At 45.7% G+C, this 19,608-nt stretch overlaps 1 protein-coding gene across 4 annotated transcripts in view; it reads left to right on the top strand.

The window, feature by feature from the left end:
- The first annotated feature begins 1,766 nt into the window (after nt 1-1,766).
- The window catches only part of SGCG (sarcoglycan gamma), a 133,266-nt gene continuing 115,424 nt past the window's right edge, over nt 1,767-19,608 (top strand). The window contains exon 1 of one of the 4 annotated variants that reach the window (XM_058690072.1): nt 1,767-1,901. Coding sequence is in view for 3 of the 4 variants with exons in the window: in XM_058690050.1 (XP_058546033.1) it covers nt 2,391-2,579 (189 nt within the window). In the remaining variant the exon portion in view is untranslated. Of the gene's footprint in view, nt 1,902-2,310; nt 2,580-19,608 lie in introns of those variants that run through there. The other 3 variants (XM_058690050.1, XM_058690040.1, XM_058690033.1) reach the window with 3 other exon arrangements.

The raw sequence follows: 19,608 nt of genomic DNA, 5'->3' as shown, positions 1-19,608 counted from the left end.
AAGGGTGGAGGCCTGCCCCTCCCAGGGAGAAGCCGATATCCTAGACCAGGAACTAGGGGAGAGAGGCCATCTTCTCCATCCACTTTCCTCCAGAGCAGAGTTTCCATGGCGTTGACCAGATGCCCACATTCTTGCTCTTCTTACCAAGATTTAGTAGATTTTCATGAACAAATGTTCCTTCATTGCCTGTATGCCCTTGGGACAATTTCCAGACACTTTAAATGATTGTTTTTAAAACTTTGCACCCCTATGGTTGTTCCATTGGGGAGCCGGTGTGCAGAGATCCTCCTTCATTCCGATACTTTTCTCCTGTGTACATCTATCTTTCCTTTTTAAATTTCTATTTGTTTTCCAATGTAGTATGTTAACTTCAGGCATGTAACATACTGTATCTTCACAAATGCATATAATTTACAAATAAATATACATGTACCGGGTCGCTCAAAATATTTTTTACTGATACGGTGCTCAAACTGGAGCCGTCATGCCCTTGTACACACGACTGGGGTTTTTCCATACACTGCTTTGGCCGTATTTAGCTTTCCTGCCAGGACAATTATGGCAAGTGCTCTGAATCCTCTGTGTTCTCACCCTCCACAGCATCAAACTGTTGCCAGTTATTTCTTTCTAAGGCAACAGAAAAGAAGTCCTGACTCTGAGATCGCATTAGTTTGGGCAGTGAAAATGAATTAATAACTTTTGAATTCTTTGACACAAACGTACACCCTGCAACCTTTGCTGGATAGTAAGGACATTTTTAGAGCAACAGTTCGCAATTCTTTTCACTATGCTACCTGCAAAACAGATAGAAAATGATTCATATGTCCTTAATAATACAGCGCAACCTATATCTTATTTATCCTTGTGAGAGTGAAGTTTTTGAAAGAAATGGTTGTCACTATCACCTATGAGGTGATACGAAACCTTTCGTTGGACTTCTCTTATTGGACACTGACTTATCCCTTCCATTTCTACTTTTGAAAAAGTTTGCTTTAATGTAATCTGAGCATTAGAAACATTTCCGCCTCGGGACTATTTATTTTGTTACATGAAAGACATGTTTAAATTCTCCAGGATCTTTATGTTTCCATCTGGTTCCCGATGCGGTAGCATAACTCCATTAAAAAAAATCAGAAACTAGGGGCAACCGGGGTGGCTCAGTTGGTTAAACCTGACTCTCGATTTCGGCTCAGGTCCTGATCTCCCAGTCCTGAGATCCAGCCTGGCTAAGGGCTCCGCGTTGGGCAAGGAGCCTGCTCGGGCTTCTCTTTCCTTCTCCCTCCACCCCTCTGCTGCTCACGCTTTCTCTCTAAATAAATAAACAGTAATAAATCAGAAAACACACCAAAATGATCCTTGCAGGAAGGAGAGAATTTACCTCCCGAGCACATTCACCAAACGTCTTCAGATACCCAAACCATTCTCCAGACACAAAAATGCTAAAACCAAGTTCACTCTCCTGTGCAGACAAAGGGGCGCAACTGTCTGTGTGGACGCAACCAGAAAATCCACGATTGAGGTACATCAGCACTCACAGGATACCTAGAGGCCATGGAAACACAGTGGGGCGCACCTCTCCAGGCCTGAGAAAACCAGAGTAAAAGCGGCTTCGTAAAAGTCATGGATCAGCGCTCGCTGCGAAGGAGCCCTACGCAGGGAGCTGGCGGTGCCCGGCGGCATTTCTGCCGGCACCAGGCTTCCGCCCTTCCCGCGGGGTGCCTCCTCGCGGCGGGGGCCGGCCCTTGCTTTGCAGGAGTGTCGACGAGGAAAGGGCGCCGCTTCCGGAGCCCCAGTGGTGGTCGGCAAGGCTCTCGAGCCCCCTGCAAGGGACCATGCCCCCGGCGGGGACGCCCTAAATTAGGAAATGCGCTGGCTGTTGCAGCGGGCGGCCCGGAGCCCAGGTGGGAAGAGGGGTGGTTGCGCGAGCCCCAGGCCCGGGATGCCCGAGGCGGGCGCCCGGGGGCCGGAGGGGAGCAGGAGGGCGCCCCCCGCGGGCAGCCTGGAGGAGCCGGCTGGGAGCGGGGGGGGGGGGGGGGGGTCTGCGAGCGCCCTGCTCAGCGACACGCGCGCGTGCGCGCCCGTGGGGGGCGAGCGGAGGGCGGGAGGGGGCGCCGGGGTGCTGTCGGGGCTCGCGGCGGCGGGACGGGCGGCACGCGGGGGGCGCGGTCGTGCGGGGCGCGCGGCGCTGGGGCCGGCAGGGGGCGCGGCGGAGGGAGCCGGGGGGCGCGTCCCGCCGGCGGCGCCCCCTGCTGGGTCCGGCGAGCGCGCGCGCGCGGGGCCGCCCCGGGGCGGTGCGGGGGGCCGGGCCGAGTCTCACCCCCCCCCCCCCGAGGGGAACGGCCCCCGCCTCCCCTCGCGCCCGGCCGGTGGCGCCGGGAGCCCGGGCGGGGATGGGGGCCCCCGCGGCTCGGGGGGAGCGGTGCCCCCGCCCAGGAGCAGAGCTGTCGCTGCGGTCGCCGAGGAAGGAGGACGGAGCCCAGGCCCGCGCGGTCCGGGGAGAAGCCGGGGGTCTCATCCCGTCGGGAATGAAGGGAAGTGCGGTGGCCGTTTGCTCGCCCGGACCGCCAGGAGGACCGCAGGTAGAGAGAATGGTCACGGACCACCACTCCGCTCTCCGTTGCCCGGATGTGCTTCCTTCCTTCTCTTGCAGCCCCTGAACGAACTCCTCCGAGGTTGGGGCCGCCTGGTTCCTCCGCAGCCCTTCCCCGAGACCCCGGAGCTACCTTCCCACCCCGCCCCCTCTCCCTCGCCACCCCCTGTGTCCCACGCAGCGTGGGACGTCCTCCGCCAGGCTCTGAGGGCTCTGGCACAGGTGGGAAACGTAGCTGGGACAGGTGGCCTTTCTTTGCGCGAGAAAACTTTGCTAACTGATGTGCGCTCTGCCACAGCCCTTAAGTAACTTTGTCGGGGCCGGGGTGGGGGAGGGGAAGAGTAGGGGGGAGGGAGAGGGAGGCCGGCGTGGGCGGGGGGGGGGGGGTGCGGGGATGAGACGGAATGGAGATGAGAGTGATTTGTTTGCTGCAGATTGATTTTGCCAAAAAACATTGCCCTGGATTGGCGACTAGCCCATCCACGGACACTGAGTAAGCAGAGTAAATGCACCGAGTACAGAGTTGCCCAGGGTTAGTTGGGGCGTTTTCGCGGAGACACAGAGATGCTTAAAATCACAGGTGGCTCACCCGCTCTTCGGTGGGATTATAACTTGATGATCCAACCCCCTTGTACCCATTATCCCTCGTTAAGTTCCCATGGTTGGCATTTATGTATTTGCATGTTCTCGTTTGCTTAAACCAGAGTTAGCGAGTTGATAATTTTTAAGTCGTTACTGGGTGGTCTGGGGTTTATAAATACTGACACAATCACACGCAGTTTTTTTGTGAAACAACTCATCGAGTGATGCCGAATGCTGTGCAGGTCGATTGTTAGCGACGGCGCTCTGTGTGTTAATGCCGCTGGGTGGGCTTTAAAACAGGTAGATCTGTGTTTGTAAAGCAATGGAATCGTGTTTAGTTTTCTTTTAAAGCAAATATTTTCCTATGGCTCTTCCTGTGCTTTTCTTTCTTGAATACGAGCAGGCTATTAACCCCCCCCCCCAAAAAATACAATAGATATCACAATATTTTTCAAAAATTTCCAGGAGCTGACCTCCTGGTTTTGGTGATGGAATGTTTCACTAAAAGGTTCAGTGTCTCTGGTAGGAGAACTTCCTCTCTAGAAAAGAGGTGTCTCCAAAGTGACATCTATTCCGCGTGTGTAAAAATATGCAGAGTAGACTTTTAAATTTATTGAGTTACCGTGTTTTCAAGTATTTCGTTTTGCTTAAGTCCTATGCTTTTTTGATGTTTAATGTATGTTATTACTGAACCAGACATTAAACACAATTTTTAGTAGATATTACACCTAAATCATTCATGTACAGTGTGGGCTTAAAAGTGTAGAAAACCTGGCCTGTAAAACAATTACATCTATAAGATAAATATCGGAAGAAATACAGTGATGAAAATCCATTTAGCAAGTGCAAATCATTAGATATACATAGCAGCCTATGAAAGAAATCAGGAAACTTTGATGTTTAACAAATAATGTATTTGCTTTTTTAAACTATCCTGATACCTCTTTCAGAGAGAATGAGGATCATATGACTCATTTCATTTGTAAAGAATCATTTTAATTGTGTCTAGAGGATATTTTAGATAGATTATATTAAATATATATGTACACTATTACATTTCAATCAGCATCATTGTATTATCTTGGGTATGACTTTTTAAAAGTTATTAGGCCCTCATTGAGATGTTCAGTTCTTTCGAGTGTGTCCTAAAAGAGCTTCTAATGCCCTTTGGGCAACATAGGCAACTATCTATGGACGTACAGTTAAGCAAAGAGTTAATGTGAATTTTACTTCTTTCTCTAGAATTGCACTCTTAGAAAGTGATTTATAGGGACATGCTTATTGTAATATAATAACCCTTCTAATTTCCTAACGGCTTAGGTGATGTTGCTTTGTGATTTTTCAAAAAGTGCCCATTTCGTTGTATCTTTGGTAGTTAAATTTATGTGAAGTCAACACAACTGGTTACATGGCGTGAGTGGTACAAATACAGGGTTATCTGTGTGAAGTATTCCTTGTTTGAAGTTGTATTTGCCTGTAACTTTCCCATCCTGACACCTTCTAAATTCGGAAACAAAATAGCTACCTATAACGGCCTGACTGTTTAGTGTATCATTTTGTTACACATGACGGAGATACTCGTGCTGGAATAGGAGACATCAGGAAAAGGAAGGATATAGTCAGTAAATTAATGCTTCCTAACTATTTTAAGGTCATGGATTCCTTTGAAAACCTGGCGATAGTTAGACGTCTTCTCTTCGGACTGGGTTTCAAAAGGTTAACTGTTCTTGTAGGCAGTTCTGGATCCCTGGCTGAGATCACTCAGATTAAGTTCTCAGCATGTAGGTGGGCTTGGTTGCGGCACCTGCAAACCCTTGAGTCAGTCCGTTATAATGAAGTGTAATTACATGAATACTTACGTTAATCATAAAACAATGAACACTTAATTGGATAAGTAACAGGAACCTGGTATTAATTTATAGAAATGTGCCTGGAATATTTTGTCTTAGTAGACTTTTCTGTTTGGTGCTAAACTCCTTTTTCAAAAATAACATACGGTAAATGACCTGAATGATAAAAGGGGAAGTTGAAAAACTAGGAAATCTTAACTACAGTCATATTGCATTGAAGACAGGGGCCTCAGTAGCAACCAGGTATAAAAAGACTAAGGCTGAGGCACCTGGGTGGCTCAGGAGGTTCAGCCTCTGACTCTGGATTTCGGCATCAAGGTGAGATGATTGTCACCGTCTCAGGGTTGGTGAGATCGAGCCCTGTGTCAGGCTCTGAGCTGACAGCACAGGGCCTACTTGGGAGTCTCTCTCTGCCTTTCCCCTATTCACACTCTGTGTCTTGAAATAAACAAACACTGAAAAAAAAAAAAGGCTAAGGCTGTATAAAAGTTGTTTTTATAAAAATGTCTTTAGGAGTCACCAGATTATTTACATGAAATTCTGTGGGTTGGATTATAACCGAGGTTGCTTTGCCTTTCAAAGGCTTGGTTCCCAGATGCTCCAATCCCCAGCCAGTCCACGCCTGCCACGCCTGCCCCATGGCTGCTCTTGGAAGCCATGGTTCCTCTTCCGTATCCTTGGTATCCTTCTCCCTTAAGATTCTTGACTCTGTTTGTTTATAATCGCTTATACTCTGAAATGATTTCAGGTAAATACCCAGTAAATCTTTCTCCAAAGACTTTGCCTCTAACATGTAGAGCTTGCTGCTGTCCCTCTGACTTCTAGCACTTGCTGTAAAAAGAAAAGCGCTGGGACGCCCGGGGGGCTCGGTCGATTGAGCGTCCGACTTCAGCTCAGGCCATGATTTCGAGGTTGGTGAGTTCGAGCCCCACGTCGGGCTCTGTGCTGACAGCTCAGAGCCTGGAGCCTGCTTCCGATTCGGTGTCTCCCTCTCTCTCTCTCTGCCCCTCCCTCACTCATGCTCTGTCTCAAAAATAAATAAACATCAAAAAAAATTTTTTAATTAAAAAAAAAAAGAAAAGTGCTGTGCTCCTCCCCTTGAGCAAGCTCCTCCTTTAGGCCTGGCACGGTGGGCATTCATTACATTCATCCGTCTTCACAAGCACCCTGTGAGGAGGGCCCCACTTAACACAGACAGAAACCAGGCCCAGAGAGGCTGTGGTTTGCCAAGGTGATTGCTCAGCAGGGTTGAGGAATAACACAGACCTTACACCCTGCTCGCCCCACACTCCCTCCCCACCCCCACTGCCCCGGCCCCAGCACAGAGACAAGAGGAAAGAAAACTTTCACAAGTTCTTCTTGTGAATGCCAGCTAGCTCAAATGTCTAGTCGACAAAACTATTGTTAGTAACGCTTTGAATCAAGGAAGAAGACTCATCTTTAAGGTGAACGTTCGCTAGCATAGAGAGTCAGCACCAGTAACCGCGGTGCCCTGACAGCCTCGGATTCTTCCTTCGAAACCCTGCAGAAGTTTAGAGGGGACTCCAGTGCCTTCATTTTCTAATTAAATAGTTTTCTCTGATTTTTTCAATAAATTAGGAAATACAGAAGGCCTGTACAGTACATAAGATAGCATCTCATTGGCACGGCGTTCCGTTAGCAAGTCTTGAGACGTGTCGAGCAGGGCGCGATGGTGTCCAGCCCGCTGTTCTCACCTTTTTTATGAAAGCTTTTCGTGTTAGTATACTTATCTGAAGCAACAGTTGTATCACCCTTCACATATCATCCTATTTTGCGGCCTAAGTTTGGCTTTCCGGCCTCTTTTCCCCTTTCCTTTCCATAATCCAAACTTTGGTGAGAATGACCCAGCTGGAATAACAAAAGAATGATATTCCAGTCCCTTCCTTTGACCCGTCTCACGCCCAGGCGGCTGTCCTGCGGTGTATGTTTCTTTAAGAAATACCACACGGTGCTTAGGGTTCCACTGAGAACCTTTCTACGAGTCTGGAAAGGTGGACATCACTATCTCTTTGAAAAATGCTTCTCTCTTGTATTTTTTTTTTTCCCACCTCCTTCTTGAATCCTCACTAGATGCATTTTGGCCCTTCTCGTTTCCGTCTTCCGTCTCTGCTCAGGCTGCTGATGCCCTCCTTCCACATCATGATGGTTTAATTGCTGCAGTGATTTGTAATTCTTTTGTGTGAGCTCATCTACACTGAGAGTTATTCTTAGATAGGAATCTCAACTGCAGCAGGTGTGAAAGTCTCCCTAGTGGTGTTTCTTCTCATGTATCTGCTGGGATGCAGAGGTTTTATGGGTCTCAGAGCAGCTCTTATGTAAATTCCATGGCTTGGGGTGATAGCAGCACATATCTTTTGTAAATTTGGACACATTCACACCTATAAATGGTACAGGCTCGTAGTTGGTACAAGCTTATGACTTTGCTTTCTTTCTACCCAGTGGTTCATCTTTCTATCACAAGCCTTAGAGAGGGAGGGATCTCTTCTTGTACTTTCTTTCATGGTGGGAGCTCCGGCCTTCTTCTGGACAGAGGCCAACTCTCCCATCTTTGTTGAGCGTTAGGATTCAGGCTCAGTATCTAGGCCCTAGATCCATAAGTGGATCTAATAACCTGCATCTCTGCCTCTGATTTCCATTCTTTTTTCTAGCCTTGAGAATGTTCCATTCTTTCCTATTTGACTATATATTTGTAAAGTATTACCTTTTGTGAAGAATTTCCGTGTCTTGGTGGTACAAATGGTGCTCTCTCTTGTCTTCTCAGTCCATTATATTGGAAGAACTCTGTAGGTGTAATAAATTTCATTATTTGGGGGGAATACTTCCTATGCAACCACTTCTGAAGATAATTATGATATTACGAAAAATAAGCTGTACTGGCTAGATTCTGAGCTAGATTCACAAAAGGGCTCCATGACATTCATTATCTAAATTTTATTTTTGGGGTACCTGGGTGGCTCAATCGGCTGAACATCCGACTTCGGCTCAGGTCGTGATCTCGCAGTTTGTGAGTTTGAGCCCCGCGTCGGGCTCTGTGCTGACAGCTCGGAGCCTGGAGCCTGCTTCGGATTCTGTGTCTCGCTCTCTCTCTGTCCCTCCCCTGCTCATGCTCTGTCTCTCTCTGTCTCAAAAATGAATAAAACATTAAAAAAATTAAATTTTATTTTTTTCAAAGTGTTTTTTTAAATGTATTTATTCTGAGAGAGAGAGAGAACAAGCAGAGGAATGGCAGAGAGAGAGGGAGACAGAGAATCCCAAGCAGGATCTGCTCTGGCAGCACAGAGCCCAATCTCGTGAATTGTGAGGTTGTGATCTGAACCCAAATCAAGAGTCAGATGCTTAACTGATGGAGCCAGCCAGGCGCCCCTAATTAAATCTTAAATAAACCAAATTTTAACTGACCTCTGGGATTTTCAAATTAGCAATAAAGTTAAATGGTATATTAAATGATATTGAATGATTAGATGTATAATAAGAGTAATTCTCATTTATGTTCACCTGTGGATTAAGTTGGTTGTCTAACCTGTTGTTTATTTTTGAGCTGTCTACACCTTTACTACGAAATTTTGTTTTTATTTATTAATATTTCTTCCAAATATTCATTGGAAAGTGAGGACAGACATCAGGACAGTTTTGTTACCGATTAGGGTTTGAGCATTCGGTTGCTTGGAACTAGTAAATTGAGGTTTGGGTATTTTATTTACCTTGCGACGTAAAACTGAGACCTGAAGTATGAATTTGTAGTCAGGACAGGTACTCAAGTAAGTACCGGTTGATTTTAGATTTTTACTTTGCAGGGAGAGTGAAGGGGACATAAGAATGTAATACAATCATCAGATTCACCTCTTGGATTAACCATGATAATGAGACAATAAATTTATTTTTAAAATAGTAAAACCCAACTAAAACATGACTTGTGTATCTACAATGAGAAGCATCAGAAGTAGGTAGGCAAGCTTTTTCTGTAAAGGGCCCGATAATAAATATTTTAGGCTCTGCGGGCCGTAAGATTTCTGTCACAAGTACACAACTCTGCAGTGGTAGGGTTGGAAATACATAAACAAGTAAGCATGGCTGTGGCCTGGGAAGACTGTCCTTAACAAAAACGGGTGGCCGGTCTTCTTTGACACACAGGCCATCATTGACCAAACCCTGATCTGTACTAATGAAAACACTCAATTCCAAAGGAATCAAAACTTCCGTCGTGAAATAGTTTTCAACATAGACTGATATTGTCAACGTTAAAAATTAAACAGCAAAGGCTGTCAAGCAGCAAATTGGTTTATTGGGGCACAGCAGAGAAGTTGCGAGTTAGGACGCACAAACTACGGGGAACCCCAGGCAAGTCCAGAGAACAAAAACATCCTTTTGTTTGTTTTTAAGTATAATTAATTGTCAAGTTGGCTAACATACAGTGGAGATACAGTGTGCTCTTGGTTTTGGGGGTAGATTCCCATGATTCATCACTTACGTACAACACCCAGAGCTTGTCCCAACAGGTGCCCTCCTCCATGCCCATCGCCCACTTTCCCCTCTCCCCCACCCCCCATCCACCCTCAGTTTGTTCTCAGTATTTAAGAGTCTCTTATGGTTGGCCTCCCTCCCTCTCTGTTTGTAACTATTTTTCCCTCCCCCATGGTCTTCTGTTAAGCTTCTCAAGATCCACATATGAGTGAAAACATATGGTATCCATCTTTCTCTGACTGACTTATTTCACTCAGCCTAATACCTTCCAGTTCCATCCACGTGGCTGCACGTGGCAGGATTTCATTCTTTCTCATGGCCAAGCAGTGTTCCATCGTGTATATAAACCACACCTTCTTTATCCATTCATCAGTTGATGGACATTCAGGCTCTTTCCAGAATTTAGCTGTTGTTCAAAGATCTGGAAGAGCAGCCTTTCGTACAGGGAAGAAGGAAGTTGGGAGGGGTCGTTCTGAACAGATGTTCAGTAGGGGAAAATAGGCTCCAAGTGGCGACTGCAGGTGACTGAGGTGGTGACAGCTTGTCTTTGGCCGCAGGCAAGGGCAGCGTGCGGTCGCCAGACTGAAAGGAAATCGTGCCTCTTCCTGCTGGACTGGGTAGGCCGCGAGGAGTGTCTCCTCCGCCATGACTCCCAACTCCGTTTTCAGGGAGGTTTCCTTTATTCCTTTTCACAGGAGATTCGTAAACGTGATTTTCTGAGGAGATCACTTCATACAAAATCCTAATACAGTCATACTCAAAAGGCTTAGGAAAGAAAGAATTGCCCCTGTTTATTTTTTCTTCACCTTGTTTTCTCACTTCTTGCTTCAGACAGTGAAATAATTCGCAAAATTTTAAAAAAGCCAAAAACCATATTGCTTTCCTCTCAGGAGGAAAGTTAGGAGCTGAAACTTCAAACTGTTTGTAAGTTCATGGTTGTAAACTACCTCTAATTTATAAATGATACCTTAATATATGATACCTTATGATGTGATATGATATATGATACCTTAATAATGATACCAAAAAAATGATACCTTAATATATGCATCACTATGAATTTGCTATACGTGTTACGTAACATTAAGGATCATCCTTGGGCGCCTGGGTGGCTCAGCTGGTTAAGCATCCGACTTCAGCTCAGGTCATGATCTCACAGTTCCTGGATTCGAGCCCTGTGTTGGGCTCTGTGCTGACAGCTCAGAGCCTGGAATCCGCTTCGGATTCTGTGTCTCCCTCTCTCTCTCTGCCCCTCCCCCGCTAGCGCACTCGCGCGCTCTCTCGCTCTCTGTCTAAAATGAACATTAAAAAACAAAAAAACAAACAAAAAGGATCATCCTTGAATTTCATCACTATATGAAACTGTTGCAACAGGCCAAAATATAAAAAACTAGAGAAATGTATTTATGTAATCCATATTTAAAAGTGGATATTGTATTGTACCTTTCAGTAAGCCATGATCATCTGCATATTTGGTTTATGACTTAGTTTCTACATATAGTAATCAAATGGAGGTGAGCCAGAAGAGTCATTTTCCTTTAAGAGATAAGAATTTATGTAAATTGGAAGCAAGGAGGAAAAAAACCCTAAAAATTATTTTATCATGTTTGCCTCTTTTGACATTTAAAAGATTTTACAGTTTCATTAAACTATTTAGTTTCATAAAGTCTTCTTAGATTCATAGTGGGAAGGGCTCCAGATTTTTCTGTGTTGCCCGATTTAAAAATATTAACTACTTACTGGCAAGTGATGTTAATCCTTTATTTGCTACACATTAAACACTTGGAAGACGTTTTTCCAACTCATAGATTTTGGTTATTTGTAGATTGTGTTTTCAAATAAAGTCAACAAAAGGTGGTAATCATTTTGCAGTACATAAATGTATCAAATCAACACATTGTACACCTTATGCCTTTAAAATGTTGTATGTCAAATATACCCAGTATAGCTGGAAAGAAAATAAATGAATGGAACCCTACTCCCCCATTTCAAAAAAGAAAATACTGTTATATTATATAGTGATGGTTATATATCATTATATATGTGTCCAAACCTATAGAGCATACACACCAAGAGTGAACTCTAGGGTAAAATATGGACTTTCAGTGATTATGATGTGTCAGTATAATTCAGCTTTGGTAAAAAATGTACCATTCCGGTGAGTGGTATTGAAAATGGAGGAGTCTGTGCACGTGTGGAGGCAGGAGGTATATGGCAAATCTCTGTACCTCCCTCTCAGTTCTGTTGTAAACCTGAAACTGCTCTGAAAAATAGTCTCTAAAAAATGAGCCGTGCATACATACACCACATTTTCTTTGTCCGTTCATGTGTTGATGGACACTTAGGTTGTTTCCATATCTTGGCTGTTGTGTGAATGAGGTCGCAGCGGACTCAGAAGTGAAGCTACGTCTTCAATATCGTGACTTACTTCCTTTGGATATATACCCACAAGTGGCATTGCTGGATCATGTGATAGTTCTATTTTTAACCTTTTGAGGAACCTCCACGCTGTTTTCCATAATGGCTGCGCCATTTTACGTTCTCGTCAACAGTGTGTAAGAGTTCCGGTTCCTGTACGTCCTCGCCAACACTTGTTATCTCCTGTCGTTTTTGATAATAACCGTTATAACATCTCATACTATACCGTACAGTGGAATTTGGTTAAGGTGATAGCGTTTAAGTGTTCTGACCAGGGAAGAAAGGCAGGAAGGAAGGAGAGAAGGGGAGGGGGAGGGAAGGAGAGCAGGAACCGGTAAGTACTTGAGGTGATAGGTGTGTTAATTAGCTTGATGGCGGGGATCATTTCACATCACGTTGTACACCTACAATTTTGAGGCGCTTGGGTGGCTCAGTCAGTTAAGCGTCCAACTTGGCCCGAGGTCCTGATCTCTGGTCCAGTCCATGAGTTTGAGTCCCATTGGGCTCTGTGCTCGCAGCTCAGAGCCTGGATCTTGCTTCGGATTCTATGTGTGTCTGCCTCTCCCCTGCTCATGTGCGTGCTCTCTCTCTCTCTCTCTCTTTCTCTCTCTCTCTCAAAAGTAGATAGCCATTAAAAAATTTTTTTAATATATGCAGTTTGTATTTGCCAATTATATCTCAGTCTGGGGGTGGAAATTTTCCACAGGATATGCTTTCGACGTGATTTCTATATTATATCCAAAGTGTGGCTGTCAACTCCTGCCCCAGTCAAACAAACAGATATCTAAAAGTTAATCTGCTGCATTCAGAAAAGGGAGGGGGAAGATTGAAAGGCCAGACTTCCATTAGCAATGGCTTGTGTTGTAGCGCCTCAGAGCTCCTCTGGCTCGCCTGCCCTGATCGCAGACCGCAGACTGTGTGTCTCCATCCAGCAATCCGCTCGTCCCGCATCTTTGTCCAAGATGGGATGCCTCATTATTCACTTCAAACCATTCCTGCTCTGCTGGTTAACCTTGCCTTTCGTTCCACTTACGCTCCCGCACAGCCACGTTAAAACCTTCCGCTTGCCCATCCAGCTGGGTGCTAAGTTCCATTAAAGCCTCGCTCTACACGGCCTCCCAGTTTCCTGCATTTGGGTCCAGTGGCCTCTGCTTCCATGATGCTTGGCAGCTTGGTACCTGCTACCATCTTGGATTGCTCGGCAAATTGTTGTGGAGTCGGGCTTAATGTTTTCCAGCCTCTCAAGTCTGAGCACGGAAACCTGCCCCGAACGTCCTTTGCACGTAGGAACTGTCATGAAGAAGCCGAGGCCCTGCCCCTGTCACCTTCTTGGACTGCTGTCCACCGGCCTCCTCGTCCTCCCCCCCGTCGCCATTTCCCTTCCCGTGTAGCCGGGCCCATGTTGGTTCCTGAGCTGCCTTGGCCTGGCCAGCACCGTCCGCTTCCACCTGTCCACGTGTATCTCCTCCATCCCCTGAGAAAAGTCCTGCCATAGGTTAGTCCCGTGCGGTGATTTTCCTGTTCTTCTCCCCCACATGTCTTTAAAATCCCATAAACGTTCAGCGGCCAGTGCTGGCCACTCACAGCCTCCGGCTGCAGCTGGAAGGACCCTTTAGCATCACGCTGCTGTCCTTCGCTTGTGCTTGACTCGTTCCCTCTCCATCCCGTCGGGAGTCATCCCAGACCTCCTCCCTGGTCCTCACCACCCTTCGCTGCTGACCTCCCTCCTCTCAGCTGGGACGATGCCCTGCCTCAACTTCCTGTTCTCCCCAACCGTAACCCTAACCATGCCTGCATCTGTCCTTTCCTCTTCAGAGCTGCTTCCCCGGGTCCTCCCCTCTTGCTTTTCCTTCACCTTCTTTAGGCCATTACACTTCTGTGACCCTCCCCTCCATGGTGCTTTCCCGTATTTATGAATTAGTGCAAGATTAGACATGTATTTGAGGTTTACATAAAAGACTTTAGCGAGAGAGAGAGTGGCTGCATGTATGACTGGTTTATTAAAGACAGAAAATAAATTATTATCAGCCTAGCTTTGAGCTGTGTAAAGCAATCTTATCCTGTGCCTATCTTGATATAGTTTGTATTTGAAAATTTTAGTCAACTTACTCCATTAAAAAAATTGGGGCAAAAAAATGATTTAAGACAGTTTTTTTTTTTTTTTAATTTTTTTTCAACGCTTTTTATTTATTTTTGGGACAGAGAGAGACAGAGCATGAACAGGGGAGGGGCAGAGAGAGAGGGAGACACAGAATCGGAAACAGGCTCCAGGCTCCGAGCCATCAGCCCAGAGCCTGACGCGGGGCTCGAACTCACGGACCGCGAGATCGTGACCTGGCTGAAGTCGGACGCTCAACCGACTGCGCCACCCAGGCACCCGACAGTTTTTGAACAATGAAAGGGATACATCGCATCATCCTCAAATCAGTAATTATGTGACATACTCAGTTCCACAAGTAAATGACCGGTATTTCTTGAACAAAATTTTGACGTACAATTGTTGTATTTAAAAAAGGAGCAAAACAATATGGGATGAAAGGTAAACAATTTTAAAGACTTTGGGGAGAGAGGAGAGTTGTAGGTCCACAGCAAAATTTAGAAGAAGGTACAACGATTTCCCATATTCCTCCTGCCCCTCCAGTCTCCCCAATATCAACATCTCATCCTACATTTGTTACAGTTGATGAGCCTACCGGTGGCAACTATTATCACCCAAAGCTCAGAGTTTGCAATTAGAGTTCACTCTTGGTGTTGTATATTCCATAGGTTTGGACAAGTGTATAATGACATGCATCCACCATTATAGCACCATAGAGAATAGTTTCACTGCCCTAGAAGTTCCCTGTGTTCTGTGTATTTAGCCCTTTCTCCCCACAGTTTTCTGGTGACCAGTGATTTTTTTTTTTTTAACTTTACTGTGTGTGTGTGTGTGTGTGTGTGTGTGTGTGTGTGTGTGTGAAAGAGAGAGAGAGGGAGGGAGAAGGACAGAGAGAGAGAGGGGAGCGGCAGAGTGAGAAGGAGAGAAAGAATCCCAAGCTGACAGTGCAGAGCCCGGCAGGGGGCTCGAACTCGCTAACTGTGAGATCACGACCTGAGCCAAGACCAAGAGGCGGACGCTTAACCAACTGAACCACCCAGGTGCCCCACCACTCATCTTCTTACTGTCTTCGTAGTTTTGCCTTTTGCAGGACGTCATATGCTAGGAGTCATACAGTAGGTAGCCTCGTCAGACTAGCTCTTTGTACCTAGTAGCATGCATTTAAGTTCCCGTACATCTTCTCAGGGCGTGAGAGCTCATTTCCTTACATTGCTGAATAATATTTCATCGCCTGTTTGCTCCACAGTTTGCTTATCCATTCACCTACTGAAGGACATCAGGTTTGTGTGAAATCTTTTTAAATGCAAAGCTTATTTGACTTTTCTTTCCTGAAAACATTCCTAAAACTATTTCTTTCAGTGTGAGTCCATTTAAAAAAAAACAGTTGTTTATACTGTGGGAAGAAAAAGGCCTGGGATGATCTTCCTCATAAGGTACACTACCATTTGTGTCCAGATAATTGGCTGCGTTCTAGATGTTTGTTGGTAAATCTAAATATATTTTCTCAGGGGCGCCTGGGTGGCTCAGTCAGTTAAGAGACTTCGGCTCAGGTCTTGATCTTCCGGTTCGGGAGTTCGAGCCCCGAGTCGGGTTGTGTGCTGACAGCTCGGAGCCTGGAGCCTGCTTTGGATTCTGTGTCTCCCTCTCTCTCTGCCCCTTCCCTGCTCATGCCCCCCCCCAAAATAAATAAACATTACAAAGAATTTAATATATATACATTTTTTTCTCAGGAATGTATTGTATATCTGTTATGTTGGAAGGACATTTTTGCAAATGCTTCTTCAAGTGTTAATGTTGTTAAATAATAATGTTTCCGTTGCACAAAGCCTAAGTATTATTCAGAGTATCACCTCTGTGTTTCAGTAATTAAAATCAAGAATATATCAGAATAGATGATGCTCACCATTGGCCTAAAGAATAAGGATTCAAATGGGATAAGTTTACAGTGACAGTTTGGTAGAAAGGGACTGAGTGTGGCCCAGGGAGAGAAGGAGGATTCTGCACACACAGTGGGGACAAGCTCACAGCCGCTTGGCGATACACAGCCGTGTGAACCTGAGCAGAGGGTTTTACCAGCCATATCGATAAACCAGTAGTGGGCTTAATGTCCACATAGTGTAGCCTAGAGGTGAAAAAAAGCTTAACTGCTTCTTTCAAATATACAGAAGGAAGGAAGGAAGGAAGGAAGGAAGGAAGGAAGGAAGGAAGGAAGGAAGGAAAAAGGAAAGAAAAAAAGAAGAAAGAGAAAGAACAAAAGAAAGAAAAAAAAGGAAAAGAAAAAAATCTCACTTTGGGAGCTAAAGTAATTACTTCATGCTATTGAGTTGAAATGAACTGTCAAAAATGACTAAGCTTTCAGTTATACTCCAAGGCATAAAGGTGAACTGAACAGAATCATGTTCCAAAAGGGAGCACGCACGTTGCCAGGGATCGAAAGTGGGATACGATCTACAGAGGAATCGGGAATCCTGAAAGTCTGGCTCGAACCAAAGCCACAAACTGTCCTCAAGTCTGGGCTCCGTTTAAGCTTTTACTGAAACTGAAGTATGCTATTTTCCTTTTGTCTGGTCATCTAGGGTTTTGTGAGAGACCAGAGTTCTTTCAGGAGTCAGATTCACGGAAGGGAACACCATGGTGGCCACCAACAGTTGTCACGCGTAGCTAAGGACCCTCGTAGCCCCATGATGAACACGTCGGTGACCGATTTCCATCTTGAAGATGACAGTGTGAGGTTAATAGTTACACAGTGCCCTCCCGAAAGCATTCAGGAGCAACAAGGAGAGAGAAACCCATTCACACTCTAGTTGAGGCAAAAGTAGGAGACAGCTAAAACCCAAACACAGAATTAGTAGAAAGTTGCCCCAAAGAGTGGGAATCGAACAGGGGTATGTCTGAAAGAATAGCGAGAGAGGCCACTGGAGCTGCAGACTCAGAAACCAGGGTGTGTCCTGCGTGGTGCAAAGTGTGCACGTCTCGCAGGGAGGACAGGAAGTGCACACGCGGACGGCAGGTGGGCAGACAGAGTCGCACAGGTCAGTCACACGTCCAGGAGGCAACCTGTTGAAGCTGAGCATAGACGGACCTTGTATTAGGGAAGGGAAGGGGAGGGGAGGGGAGGGAGGAGGAGGGAAGGAGGAGAAGGGAGGAGGGGAGTAAGGAAGGGAGGGAGGGAGGGAGGGAGGGAGGGCTGACTGGGAAGCGAACATCGGACAAGCACAAAAACTCCGGATCGTGAAGAAAATTGCGGTCAGACCAGAACATCTCCCATCCCGGCACAGACCTTCTGAATGTAGCCACTCAGAAGAAGGGAGAGAGGAGAGGGACGGCTGTGTGGAGCGGGCTTGTTGGCGGAAGCGAGCAGCATTGCGCTGACCGTGTCCGTCCCCCTCATGTATTTCTGAGTCTGGCATCTGGAATAGCGTCTCCTCTTACACTGGGCTATAGCTACGTTGTTGTGCGGCTGTGGCTCCATCCTTGGTGACCCACGAGACTGGCCTAGGCATCTGGACTGATAGTGGGGCCCCTGTTGTGCCAAACACGTCAGAAGTTCTGCAGAGGATCCTGGAGAATGGTAGGTATTATGTTATACATCCCCTGCTTGGTTCTGTTATGTTGCCACGGCTGAGAACCACTGTTCTTCATGCCTCAGTCTCTCTGGCTTTATCTGTGCTTTTCCACGCACCATATTCCCACCCCGGGGCCTTGCTTGTGCCACCCCTTGCCCGTATCACACTTTGCCCTAGTATTTTCACGATTAGTTCTTTCTCATTATTCAGATCATCCCACAAAGGCCGGCCCTATGTATTTAAAATATTCTCCCCATCACCCTATTTCTTTTTTTTTAATGAAAAAAAAAATTTAAGTGTTTATTTTTGAGAGAGAGGCAGAGTGTGAACAGGGAAGGGGCAGAGAGAGATGGAGACACAGAATCTGGGCTGTCAGCACAGAGCCCGACGCGGGGCTCGAACTCATGAACCGTGAGATCATGAGCTGAGCCACAGTCAGACGCTCAACCGACTGAGCCACCCAGGGGCCCCCTTATTTCTTTTCTTTTTTTTTTTTTAAGTTTATTTATTATGGAGAGATAGAGGTAGACAGAGCATGAGCAGGGGAGGGGTAGAGAGAGGGGGAGACACAGAATCCGAAGCAGGCTCCAGGCTCTGAACTGTCAGCAGAGAGCCCGACATGGGGCTCAAACCCACGAACCGTGAGATCACGACCTGAGCCAAAGTCAGACGCTCAACCGACTGAGCCACCCAGGGGCCCCCTTATTTATTTTCTTAGTAAACTTGCCACTGTAAGAAACCTTCTTGCTCATTGTTTTCACATTTATTGACTGTTTCCTCTCAACTAGAATATAAGCTCTAAGAAGGCAAGGCCTCCTTTGTCCTGTGCACTCTGGTGTCCTTAGCATCTAGAGCAGTGTTTGGGACCAACGTCGTGCTCATTGGATCAAAAACAGCAGACGTGGCCTCAGCAGGATCCTGGTGGCCTTTAAGTATAACTGGTTCGTATAAGACAAACCAAGTCAGCATCCCAGAAAAATGGTTTTAGAGACTCAGTGATGAATTCCATTTAACAACCACCATATACAATGGGAAGCATTTCCATACAGCTACCTAAAAAGGCTTTACTTTTCTTAGATAATTACTGAGATGAGAACTGAATTTCTCCTTTATTCTAGCAGACAGACATAAAAACAAATCAACAAAAGCAACTCTTGTATGACAGAGACAACCCTTGATGAATATTATTTAAATAAATCACCAAATGACAGACAACTGCTGTTATCATTCAGTCTGTTGTGCTGTTATCATATTTTACCAAATCTAAAATGTCCATTTCTTACATTTTGATAGCTCTTACTTGCGATGCATATTATAATTAGTGTTATAGTTTAATTTGCAGAGGTACTTCCTTAGTGCTGAAAAACACCCGTGGTCTTAAAATCATCAGTCTTGGCTTTGATGAAATAATAGTCTGTGAGAAAGTTCAGAACTTTTGCATGAGGGTTTCTTGAATCGTTACTATGCCTATGGTTTTCTTTTTTTTAATTTAGAACTACCACCTTAAATTTTCCCATTCTTCTCTTGCCAAATCACGTGATGTCTTTTGGTCCTCATCCTTGACCGACCCAGAGCACGTGGGAGCACAGAATAGTCCCATCGTTTGTGTATGCCACCACAGAGGACATGGAATTCTGCACCCCCCAAGTTCTGTTTCATGACTGATGGCAGGGAGTTGTTCACATTTGTGTTCATCACCTCTCTTCATTGTTTGAAGTTTTACTCTTGCTACCATCGTCCCCTCCTTCTCCCACACCAGGTTCTTTGTTGCACTGATTTCACTAAAACTTAAGTTAGATTTCTACGTTGCAAATTATCAAATACCAACTCTATAGTTTTCGATGAAAAAAGGCAACGTACCGACTGACGCAGCCGAAAAAGTACGAGACTGCAGCTGATTTAGGCATGCCGTGATTCGTGGACTTGAAATTACCATGCATTTTTCTCGTCGCCCAGCTCCAGCCCTCGTGCTGTCAGGTGGTCATGGCCGCTCACAAGCCAGGCTCGAATCGCTGTCAGCTT

Source organism: Neofelis nebulosa, chromosome 1 (genome assembly GCF_028018385.1).
Source record: "Neofelis nebulosa isolate mNeoNeb1 chromosome 1, mNeoNeb1.pri, whole genome shotgun sequence".
Lineage (NCBI taxonomy): Eukaryota > Metazoa > Chordata > Mammalia > Carnivora > Felidae > Neofelis > Neofelis nebulosa.
This window is presented reverse-complemented; position numbering and strand designations above follow the sequence as displayed.